At 35.5% G+C, this 12,541-nt stretch overlaps 1 protein-coding gene across 2 annotated transcripts in view; it reads left to right on the top strand.

Moving 5' to 3' along the window:
• The window catches only part of ANO2 (anoctamin 2), a 531,090-nt gene that overhangs the window by 179,573 nt on the left and 338,976 nt on the right, over nt 1–12,541 (top strand). For both annotated transcript variants that reach the window (XM_074269016.1, XM_074269017.1), the window contains 2 exons: nt 6,749–6,803; nt 11,815–11,866. In XM_074269016.1, the coding sequence (XP_074125117.1) occupies nt 6,749–6,803; nt 11,815–11,866 (107 nt within the window). The remainder of the gene's footprint in view (nt 1–6,748; nt 6,804–11,814; nt 11,867–12,541) is intronic.

The raw sequence follows: 12,541 nt of genomic DNA, 5'->3' as shown, positions 1-12,541 counted from the left end.
GAAAAAGATGGTTGGAGTAGAGACAACATGGTTTGGAAATGATTGGGAAGTAACAAAGAAGCTTGGTTCTGGGTAAGATGAAGGCTTACTTATCAGAGTCCTATAAGCAAACTCACCATGTCCATGATGTGTAATTATATTTTTTTCTAAATCCATTTCTCTTCTGATTTCCCTATTTATGTTGAGGGCACCAACATTCTTCAGATCTCTCAAGTTCACAGCCTCAGTGTCATTCTTGATTCCTCACTCTCCCTTGTTCTGCATATCTAATCAGTTGCCAAATGTTATTTCTAGGTCTATAGCATTTCTCATATATTATCCTTTCACTCCACTTACACCTCATTACTTGTTGCTTGGACTATTTGAATAGGCTCTTTATTGGGTTCTGCAACTCAAATCTTTCTTCACTTAAATCTATTCTCCATTCAGCTGCCAAAGCAATTTTCCTAAAATTCAGTTCTGACTATGTCTACCTCATACTTGATAAATTCTAGCAATTCCCTTATTGCTGCTGGAATCAAACAAAACACCTTCCTTTTTAATTTTAAAATATTTTATTTTCTCCCCATTATATGCAATTTTTTTTTAACACTGTTCAATTTTAACATTTTTTTTTTTTTGGTTTTGAGTTCCAAATTCTATCTTTTTTTCCTCCCTAGCCTCTCCTTGAGACAATAAATAATCGGATATAAGTTATATACATGCAATTATGCATAGCATTTCCATATTAGGCATTTTGTGTAAGAAAACTCAAAACAAGAGAGAAAGTGAAAAATAATATACTTCAGTCAATATTCAGAAAATATATGTTTTTCCTCTGGAGATGGATAGAATTTTATAGCAAGAGTTCTTTGGGATTGTTCTAGATCATTGTATTGCTGACAGTAACTAGAATGTTCACAGTTGATTGACATACAGTATTGCTGTCACTGTGCACAATATTTTCTTGGTTCTTCTCACTTCATTTTGTATTAGTTCATGTAAGTCCTTTAAATTTTTTCAAAAATCATCCTGCTTGTTATTTCTTACAGCACAATAGTATTCCATTACTATAATATCCTTGTTCGGTTGTTCTCCGATTAATGAATATTCCTTTAATGTCTAAAACATGTACTAATGTACATGTATTAATGTAAATGTTTTTTACTAATGTAAAAAATATAGACACAACAAAAAGAGCTGTTATAAATATTGTTGTACAAGTAGGTTCTTCTCCCATTCTACTACTTTAAAAAATTTCTTTGGGATGCAGATCTGGTGGTGGTAGTGTTGGATCAAAGGAAATTCACAACTTTATAGCCCTTTCCAAGTTGCTCTCCAGAATGATGGATCAGTTCACAACTCTAGAAGCAATACATTAGCATCCCAGTTTTTCCCACATCCCCCCTAACATTTATAATTTCCTTTTTGTCAGATTAACCAATTTAAAGTGGTATTTCAGAGTTATTTTAATTTGCATTTATATAATCAATATTCATTTAGTCATTTTTATATGATCATACATAGCTTTGATTTCTTCATATGAAAATTGATTGCTCATATTCTTTGCCATTTATCAATTGGGGAATGATATTTATTCTTAAAATTTGATTCGTTTTTATATATTTGAGAAATGACAGCTTTATCAGAGATATTTACTATGAAAATTTTTTCCTCCCAGTTTTTTACTTGCCTTCTAATTTTGGTTGCATTGATTTTGTTTGTGCAAAAACTTTTTAAAACTTATTTTTATTTATTTAATATGTCCTCAAATTATATTCAAAACAAATTTTATTTTTACATTTTTTTCTCAAATTTGTTTCTAAAATTTTTGAGCTTTAGGTTCTCTCCCATAATTAAGAAACTGCTTTTGAAGTAATACAAAACTTTTTCATACAAGTCATGAAAAAAAAACCAGATCTCCCATCCTAATAAAAAATAAAAATCCTCAAAAAAAAAAATTAAGTAAAAAAAAACAAAACTGAGAGGGAGATAGAGGGAGAAAAAGAGAATGCTTCAGTATGTATTTAGACACAATCATTTTCTTCTCTGGATATGGATAAGATTTTTCATCATAAGTCCTTCAGAGTAGTTTGTTTATGATTGCACTACTGAGAATAGCAAAGTCATTCACAGCTGTTGAAAGTCAGAACACCGCTATTACTTTGTATACAGTACATTTCACTTTACTTGAGTTGATGGAGGACTTTCTAGATTTTTTTTCTTCCTGAGAGCATCCTGCTTATCATTTCCCATAGACCAATAATATTCTATCATCAATACACACCACAAATCATTGAACCATTCCCCAGTTATGGTATCCCCTTATTTTCCATTTTTTTTTTGAAGAGAGCTGTTGTGAATATTTTTGTACATATGGGTCATTTTCCTGCAAAGACTTTTTATTGTATAAAAATAATCGAAATTATCTACTTTACATTTTCTAATGTTCTCTATGTCTTCTTTTGTCTTAGCCAGAAGCCTGTCATGTAAACTAGTCTATGCTTTCCTAATTTGCTTATGGTATTACCCTTTATGTCTAAATTATATACTCATTTTAACCTTATTATCTTGGAATACAGTGTGAGATAATTTTCTATTTCGAGTTTCTGCCATGCTATTTTCAAGTTTTCCCAATAGTCTTTGTCAAATAATGAATTTTGTTTCCAAAACTTGGATCCTTGGATCTGTGATCATTTACTATAATGTAATGTGTACCTAATCTATTCCAATGATCCACCACTGCACTTTTTGGCCTAGTAACATACCATATTGTTTTGAGAATTATCACTTTATAATACTGTTGGAAATATGATAGGATCAGGCTACTTTCCTTCAAACTTTATTCATTTATTCCCTTGTTATTCTTTTTTATAGTATTTTATTTTTTCAAATAGATGCAAATATAATTTTCAACATCCACTTTTGTAAAATCTTGCATTCCAATTTTTTCTCCTTTTCTCTCCTCCTCCCCCTTTCCCAAGATAGCAAGTAATCCAATATTGGTTAAACATGTGCAATTCCTCTAAATGTATTTCCATATTCATCATGCTGTGCAAGAAAAATCAGTCCAAAATTCCCTTGTTATTCTTAACCCTTTGTTCTTCCAGATGAATTTGATTATTATTTTTTTTCTAGCTCTATAAGGTAATTTTTTTTGGTAGTTTGATTGCTTTAACACTGAATTCTTCCATTTGTCAGTTAAGAGTCCTCAAGCTATGTTTCCATCCTTATTATATATTACCCTTCTATTTACTCTATCATTTAGCCACATTGGTCATCCTAGTGTTCCTCATATATTCCTGATATGCCATTCTCTCCATCTCTTTTCCTCTCTCTCCCTTTCTCCTCCCCTTTTCCCCGCCACTCGCCATCTTTCTCTTTCCACAGGCTATTTCCAGTGTCTGAAATGTTCCTTCTTCTCTTCTTGGAATACCTTAGCTTCCTTCAGGACTGAGTTCAGGTGGCTACCTTGTATACTAGCTTTTGGTGTTTCCTTTCCCAAGATTATCTTATATTTGTTCTATTTGGCTTTTTCATAGCTACATATGTCTGTGTTGTCTTTACCTTTAGAATGTAAGCTCTTTGAGGGTAGACAGCTTCATTTTTGTCTTTCTTTCCCCAGTAGCTAATACAGTGAGTATGTAGTCATAGATTCAGAGTAAGTATTTGATTAATTCATCTTGGCTTTGTCATTCAATATATTTGTTAGCCCTCCTAGCTTTATGTCCTAGGTCATTAAACTTGATTCCATTCCCTAGCAAAATTCTAGAAAACATTATTAAAAATATGATGTATGGTGAAAAAATTCTGAAATTTGGAATATGCATACTTCCTTTAACCCAGTAGCTTGACATTTAGAAGGTAGAGATGACATATAGCTCCAAGATCAATATGGGTTTGTACTGAGTTGAATCATAGAGAGGCTATGCTGTATATATGTAGGATACGTTAAGGGGTAATAACGATATTTTATATTTATATGGAGCTTAACAGTTTATAAAATCTTTAAGGTTCATTGTCTCACATAATCCTCATAACCACCCTTTGATGTAGGCAGGATAGCAATTTTCATCCCCATTTAGTTGATGAGGAAATGGATGCTTAGAGAGCTTGAATAAGTTTACCCAAAGTCACTCACTGAGTAAGTATCAGAGCCAAGACTTCCCTAATTCCCTATGATTTCCCTAATTCCACTCTGGTTGCTAATTACAATCTTTAGGCTTTATCCACCTTGACTTTCACTTACCTGAAGTATAATTGTCAGACCAGGACCTGGGCTTTGGATAGGATAATCTTCCCAAAGGAGGTAGAACAATTTTCAGAACATAAGGCAAGGTTGAAGTTCCAGGGTATGCAAATGAGAGTTGTACCTTCCACCAGGTAAGCCTATAGACCATTGGTAGGTAGGTGGCATAATATATAGAGCACTAAACTGGAGTCAGGAAGTCCTAGGACTTCCTCAAACAAATAGTACTAGCTGGGAAAGTCATTTAACTTCTGTTTGCTTCTGTTCTTATCTGTTAAATGGGGATAATAATACCATCTACCTCCAGGGGCTGTTGTAAGGCTCAAATGAGATAACATTACACAGTGGTCAGCCTCACTCTCCTAATCATGAAAGTCTGAGTCAGATGACCTGAATTTCTTTCAGGAAATCCTTAAAGCTTTTTGCAGGATTGATACTGTTCTGAAATCAGACAGCAGTTCTTCTCAATGTCAGGCATAGGATGAAACCTCTATACTATCCTGTCCTAAGAAGCAATTAGATTATAATCAAAATAGCTAGCACTGATAAAGTACTTACTATGTGCTAGGTACTGCATTTTGCAATTATGATGCCACTGGATTTTCATGACTAGGAGAGTGAGGCTGACAACTTTTTGAAGCTCTGCTTCATTGAAACTCAATTCATGTGCAAGTCAAGACATCACCCAGTGATGCCACTGGTCCTCATCAAAAAAAAGAAAAGGACTAACATATATTAGTGGATTTTTACACATGGAAAGAAGGAATAAGCACTTATACAGTGCCTACTGTTTGCCAGACATTGTGCTAAGCACTTTGCAATGGTATCTAGAGGAATGTAGACATGACATATAGATCCAAGATCAATATGGGTTTGTACTGAGTTGAATCATAGAGAGGCTATGCTGTATGCATGTAGGATATGTTTGTTAAGTGGTAGTACAACTCTCATTCTTCAGCCTTTTGGAATCTTGTTTCTGTCCTCAACACTGATTTCTTAATTGCCTAATCTGATGGTCTTTTCTCAGTTGTAATAAATACATTTAAACTCTTATTCTGCATTTGACCCAGTTGACTACCTTCTCCCCTGATTATTCCCTCTCTGGGTTCTCATGATACTATATTTTCCTGATTCACATTCCACTTGTCTGACCATTTCTTATCTGCACCACCTCTTAGTCTGTTGCTGGCTCATCAAGATCACTATCTCTACCTGTAGATGTACCTGAAGATACTGTCATGGCTCTTTTCTCTTCTTCCTTGATTATCATTCTTGGAAACTCATCAACTTTAACTACCAGATCCATCTCTTTCTCTGTGTCTCTCTCCTTCCTCTTTCCCCTTCTCTGCCTCTTCCCGAGCCTCAATTTCACATAATTATATGACTGTTGGATATTTCAATTATATATCCCAATGGAGACATATTGAACTCAACATATTTCCTCTTCCTTCCTCCAAACTTCTCTATTTTTGTCAATGGTACCACCATCATTCCAGTTCCCCAGCTTAATAGCTTTGACATTTAAATTCCTCACTCTCTAATACCATATATCTAATCACTTGCCCAAAGTTGCAGTTTCTACTTTTAACAATCTCTGATCCATTTCTCTACTCACATAGTTACTACTGAGTACAGGCCCACATCATTTCTCACCTCAATTATTGCAACAGCTTCTTAATTGGTCTCCTTACTTCCAGTTTTTCCCCTGTTCCAGTTCTTCTTACACACTAATGCCAATGTAATTTTTCTTAATTATAAATCTGATCATCTGACTCCCTTTCTCAATCAACTCCAGTGGTCTCCCGAATGAAATATAAATTCCTCTCTTAGCTTTTAAAGTCCTACTTAACCAGGCTCTAATCTGTTTTTTTTTCTAATCTTATTGTATATGACTCCCCTTCCTGAATTTTGCAATATTAACCTTTTTTTTTTTTTTTTTTTTTTTTTTTTTATGTTTTACACCTGACATTCCATCTCCCATCTTTATGCCCATATTAGGGACAAAAGCTATGCAACATGCCTAGAACAAACTCCTTTCTTATTTCTGCTTCATAGAGAGTCCTTTCTTTCAGAATGCTGCTTAGGTACTATTTTCTACATGAAGTTTTTCCTGATCCCCCCAAATTCTAGTGCCCAAACATCTTTGTTATTTAATTACTTGATACATATTGATGTTCATTTATATTTATACTGATTATACTTTTACATGCACTTTTCTTTCATTCATTAGAATTTAAGCTCATAGCAAGAAGAGCTTATTTTGTTTTTTGTTCCTGTATTTGTATCCTGAGGTCCTAGTATAGTGCTTGAAATTATAGTAGGTGCTTAATGCATGTCTTTTGATTGATTGATATTATGGAAGAAATTACTAATGGGTTATAGGTAGATCTAGATAGACTCTAAAGCTCCTTCCAATTTAGAAATTGTTGGATTTTTCCTGGTCATTACCCAGCCAGTACATGTTGTGACAATATATAATCTGTGGAAGAAGTTCATAATCACTTTTCATTCTCTCTACAGGTACAACATCCAAGACAAGGACACTTTCTTTGACAATGCTACTAGGAGCCGCATTGTAAGTAAACAAGCAAGTATAGCTGGCAAATGGATGGGATTGTGATTACCCACAGAAAAAAAGCAGGAAAAAAGCACCTGTCTGCTGATTCATACACTATTTGCTTAGAGGTTGCAAAGCAACAGTGCAGCAAATCCTAATGGCAAAAGGGATGGCAAATAAATCACACTATGCTTGATAGTTTGGGAAGCAAACCTTCCCTTTGCACACTCTTCCCTAAGGCCATTCTGATAATTTCAGAATCCTAGAATATTAGATGGTCCTATAGTTAGTTCTGAGGACATTGAGCTAAGTCTAGATTTGCACATCTGAAATTTGTGACCCAGAAGCTTTTGAAGTAACATGACCAAGTCCATATTATAAGTTAGCAGTAAATGCTAGGACAAGAACTCAGGTCTCCTAAATTTCAATATAATACTATTCCTAACATTTTAATAGGTTTTGCTTTTATATCACCTACATTTCCTAATAAAACCCTTCCTAATATCTCCTTGAGATTATCACTTATAATAAAGAATGAATAAAAAGTTCATTAAAACCAACACATTAGGAAAGTCTAGTATAGAGGATTGGTTCTCTGCCTCTGCAAGGAAGGTGGGGAGATGCCTGCATCTATCTTCTTTGGGGCCAAGGTTGGATATTATAATTTACAGCAATCCATTTTAAGTGCTTTGTTGTTCTTTCCATCCATAGTTGTGGTCATTGTGAATGTTTTTTCCTAGCTTTGCTTAGATCACTTTGTATCAGTTCACTTGCCTTCTTATACTTCCTGTTTTCATCATATTTATAATTCCTTATAGCACAGAAATATTCATTACATTTATGTATGATGATTTATTTAGCCATTCTCCAATCAATGACCAGTGGGAGTATCTTGCCATTTTCCCTTATCCTCTGCCTCCTTATTTTCTCCTCTCCAAGGAGTTCTTAAACCATTTATTTTTATCATGAAAAGCTCTACAAAAAATGTTTACCGAATAGCAAGAGCCAACTTACTCTACAGAAAGTCTAATCATGTGGATCTTACTTTGGCTGAAGCCCTTTCAGTATGATAAGCATATGCTTTCTTTTCAGATTTTTTAGTTCCTTAGCAAGCATGAGTCTGCTAATGGAATCTCCAGTTGCCCTTTGCTGTTGGTTACTAAACATTTGTTAACATGGTTCCTTTTAAGAGACACAAGGGAGACAAGTTCCCTTCAAGGGAACTTTAAATGAGTTAATAGAGGTATAGTTTTTATTTGCTTACTCCTTTGTTTTTATTTGTTCCAAGAATTAAATTTTCAAAGAGAGACAAAATGACAAAGGAACCCTGGGGGTAGCATAAAATTGCCCAATGCCACCCAGTGGAAGTTAAAATTGTGTTTTCTTTGAACGTTTGGAAAGAAGTTAATGTTGCAATGACTTAGATTTGGGCACCTGAAAGACATTTCTAGTGGTTAAGATAATAAGCCAGAGGAACACTTGATTGAGGTTGACTGAGGATAGCAATAAAATGATCCCTTTTTGGAGATTCTAAGATTTAGATAGATAGCAAAAGCATTTGTCAAGCACTTACTATGTGCCAGATACTAATACTAAGTGCTAGGGACATCAATACAAGTAAGATGGTCCCTCTGTTCAAGGAGCTTACATTCTGATGGAGAAAATACTTAAATGGGAACTGAAGTGCTGGAGACATAAATACAAGTAAGATGGTCCCTCTCTTCAAGGAGTTTACAGTCTGATAGAAAAAGTATTTAAATGGAAGATGAAAATCAGAGAGTGAAGGAGGAGTTCTCTTCCAAGGTATGACATGAAGATGGTGAGAAAGTTTTGTTGATCCTAGCAAGACAAAGCCAAAGTTAGCGTATCAAAATTTCAAATGGTTTTAGGGGCAGATTCTATTTTCCATTGGGAAGGAAGTAGAGAAGACAGCTTTAGGGGAGACAGAAAGGTAAGAAAACAAGCTAGAAGAATTTTAAAGGTCATCAGTCTCTTCCAATGCCCCAGTTTTACAGATAAAGAAATTGAGACCCAGATTGGTAATATGTTCCTAAATATTCAGGTTCCTAAATATCATTAAGAAAGAACTAGATTTTTACCTGCCTACAGCTGTACACATTTCAGGAATGTCTGGAGGCAAGACAAGGAAAAGGATGACTCCTTTAGTGCTTTTCTATTCAGAAGCCTTATAATGGCTTGAGATTTGTTATCCTGAGAATACACTCAGGACTCATTTAGGGTAAGTATGTAGGTGATGCTATAGTACATAAAATCTGGAGTCTGGAAGGTTCAGATGTGGCTTCAGACACTTAGTAGTTGAATGATCCTGGGCAAGTCACTTAATCCTGTTTGCCTCAATTTCCTCATCTATAAAAGGAGCTGGAAAAGGACAAACTAGTCCAGTGTCTGTGTTAAGAAAGTCCTAAATGGGGTCACGAAAAGTTAGACACAGCTGAAAAGAACTGAATAATAACAAGGGTACAATGGTTTCATCAGAAAGAAGCTAACCTGTTTTATAGGTATTTCTTTTTTGTTCCTGTGGCAAGAAACATACATTTATCCACTCCCTTGATTTGGTGTTATTGCAAGTGGCTAAAATCTCTGTCTGTCTCTCAAGGCCAGGGGGTGGTTTTAGTTATAGGGTGTTAGGGGGATTAACTGATAATTACAAAATGCTTGTAAAATAATAAAATGCTACATAAATACTGTTCCTAATTATTATCACTGTTTAATTACTGCCTCATATTACACACAGAATTAAAGGCTGCTGGATCCAGTTTTACTGGAAGTTATTTAAATGCCACTCCCACTGACTCTGGGGCTAAAATATGAGATGAAAGCAGTGTTGGAGTGACAACCCTGCTCTCACAGCCCCACCTTGCTTTCCCATGAAGCATAGACTCTTCAATGAAGTGTTGGAATCTGCCCTTGTCCCAATCATCTGCCTTTTGGCCCAAATAACAAGACAAATATACTTCTCCTCTTTGTATCCTTTGCTTCATAGAGGTCAGGATGAGCCAGATGTTTATCTTGCATCAATTTTCAGTGCAATTTAGAATAGCCTGGTAGAGAGGCATAAATATTCATCTTCAGACCCTATCAATCAGTTATCCAAATTTGAGTCCTCCCAAATACAACCTTTCAGAAGGGGAAAGAAAATATATAACATCTCCTATGTGTCAGACACTTTTAATTATTTTAATGATCAACAAACCTGGTAGATAAGTGATGTGGTTATCTCCACTTTACAAATGAGGCAGATAGGGGTTAAGTGATTTGCTCAGGATGACACAGTAATTGAGCATCTGAGATTGAACTTGGGTCTTTGCACTCCATATCCAGCACTCTGCACAATGTACCACCTAGCTAACGCTCTGAGGTATCCCCTTCCTTTAAATCTCATCATCAACCTGAAATAACATTTATGCTGAATAACTCATATAGTCTTGAAGTTGTAGTTGATTTGTTTTGGTCATATCTGACTCTCTATAACCTCATTTGGGGTTCTCTTGGCAGAGATACTGGAATAGTTTGCCATTTCCTTCTCTGGATCATTTTCCAGGTGAGGAAATTGAGGCAAATGTGGTTAAGTGACTTGCCCAGAATTACACAGTTAGTAAATATCTGAGGACAGTTTTGATTTCAGGACTTTGAGTCTTCCAGACTGCAGACTATGTACTATGATGCCTCCTAGATTAGTTCTAAGTAGAAAAAACTAAAATTCTCATCCCTTTTGCCCATGCACAGACTTTCATGAAAATCTTAAAAAGGTAGAATTGTAGGCTTACCTAATTTCTCTTAGGAGGCAGAGTGGTTCAGTTGAAATTTTTTTAGATTTGGAATCTCATGATCTGGCTTTATGTCACCATGTCACCTGTGGTCATTTCCCTTAACTTTTTGAACATTATTATTATTTTCTTTTTTATTATAGCTTTTTATATATAAAACATATGCATGGGTAATTTTTCAACATTGATCCTTGCAAAAACTTCTGTTTCAACTTTTCCCCTACTTCCCTCCACCCCATCCCCTAGATGGCAGGTAGTCTCATACATGTTAAATATGTTAAAGTATGAACATCATTTTTAACATCTATAAAACAAAGTGGTTAGACCAGATGGCTTTCTAATATGCCCATAGAACCTTGATCCATTGTCTCATAGTCCCTACTAAATTATAAGATCCTTGAAGTTACAGTCTATAACCAAAGCTAATTTTTCATCTTCTTCAGGCCTTAGAATAGGTCACATATATAGTTACTATTTTGAATTTTTTTTTTTCCTTGACATATGGATTTTAAAACATCCTACTTATTAGGTTCCTACTGTGTTCTCAACCATCTCTCAGATTCTGTGAAGGACACATAAGAAATATGAAACATGCTCCCTGTCCTCAAGAAGTTTTCCACCTAATTGGAAAGGCAAAATTAACATATGAAAGCCATCAGAGATCAATCACTAAGTCATAATATATATGAGTCCAGAATTATACTAGTATCCACAGTCATGAATGGGGGAAAGGGAAGCTGTTTGCTGAAATTTCTTTCCTCTCATTAAGTTCCAACATCCTACTTGAAGACTTCTATCTTGCTTCTCACAGACTGGTCATTGCTTCAGCTCCTTTTGGAGTTTTACAGATGTTCACTGTATTTTTATGCTTTGGGGAATTGGAAGAGGTTTTTAGGAGGTTACCAATGTAATCCCAGAGAGTGGTGTATGCATAATGAATAATAGTATATGGGTGACAGTGTGTTGTATTTTACATATTTGTTTCCAGGTGGGATGAAGAGGAGATAATGTGTGGGAGAGTTAAATTTTTTGTTCTCTCAAAGGATTCAAGTTTGATTGGGTTTGGCATTCAGTACATGAGTTCAACATATGCTTGGCTTTTTCTCTAGCTCACTCAAGATGCATGTATATTCTTCTCCACTCTCCCCTTTCCCCCAATCCCTAGTGTGTGTTGTTCAAATCCTTATGTTGCCCAGGGACACAATAATTGGTCTCATAGCTTTCCTGTCTTCCTTCTTTAGGTGCATGAAATCTTGAAACGTACATCCTGTTCTCGAGCCAACAACACGATGGGTGAGTACTACTTGCTTACCATCACTTGGACGAGAGTGCTGATGGAGCTGCCAAGGTGGCCAAATACTGTTCTTTCAACAACTCAGTTGGTGGGGGGAAAAAAACAAAAATAAACAATCCCTCCTGTGCCACCCTCAACCCACACACAAACACAGATGGGTGCTTCAGTAAAGGCTGAGAAAGCACAGACTTTTTCTAAAAAGATCAGCTATCATACCATTCATGCAGAGGTCCCTGCTGCCCTGGCTCTTGTCCCTTCCACAAATTCACATCTCAGCACAATTGCTTTTGTTTCTCTCTTTATTTACCACCACCCCTCACCTACCTCCAGCTCTTGCTTACCCTTGCTGTCAGTAACTTTGAAATATATTTATTAGCCATCTGTTTTCCAACAGTGTTATGGAGGTGATAAGAAACATTTTAGACAGATACAGTTCTGGACCTCTGCTTGCTTACAGTCTGGTATTATATCAGCCTTCATGCTGACAGATAGAACAGGCACAATAACAGAATTAGAAGGTGCATATGTGAATTAAAGAATTTTAAGAGTTTGGAAAAGGAAATGGTGAACTGTTCCAGTATCCTTGCCAAGAAATTCCCAAATGTGTCACTAAAAATCAAACATGAGTGCAAACATGAGAAGCAACCCTAAGAGATGGTTGAGACCTTAGGGGT

Source organism: Sminthopsis crassicaudata, chromosome 5, assembly GCF_048593235.1.
Source record: "Sminthopsis crassicaudata isolate SCR6 chromosome 5, ASM4859323v1, whole genome shotgun sequence".
NCBI lineage: Eukaryota > Metazoa > Chordata > Mammalia > Dasyuromorphia > Dasyuridae > Sminthopsis > Sminthopsis crassicaudata.
The sequence above is the reverse complement of the archived record's forward strand: the minus strand, read 5'-3'. Positions and strand labels throughout refer to the sequence as shown.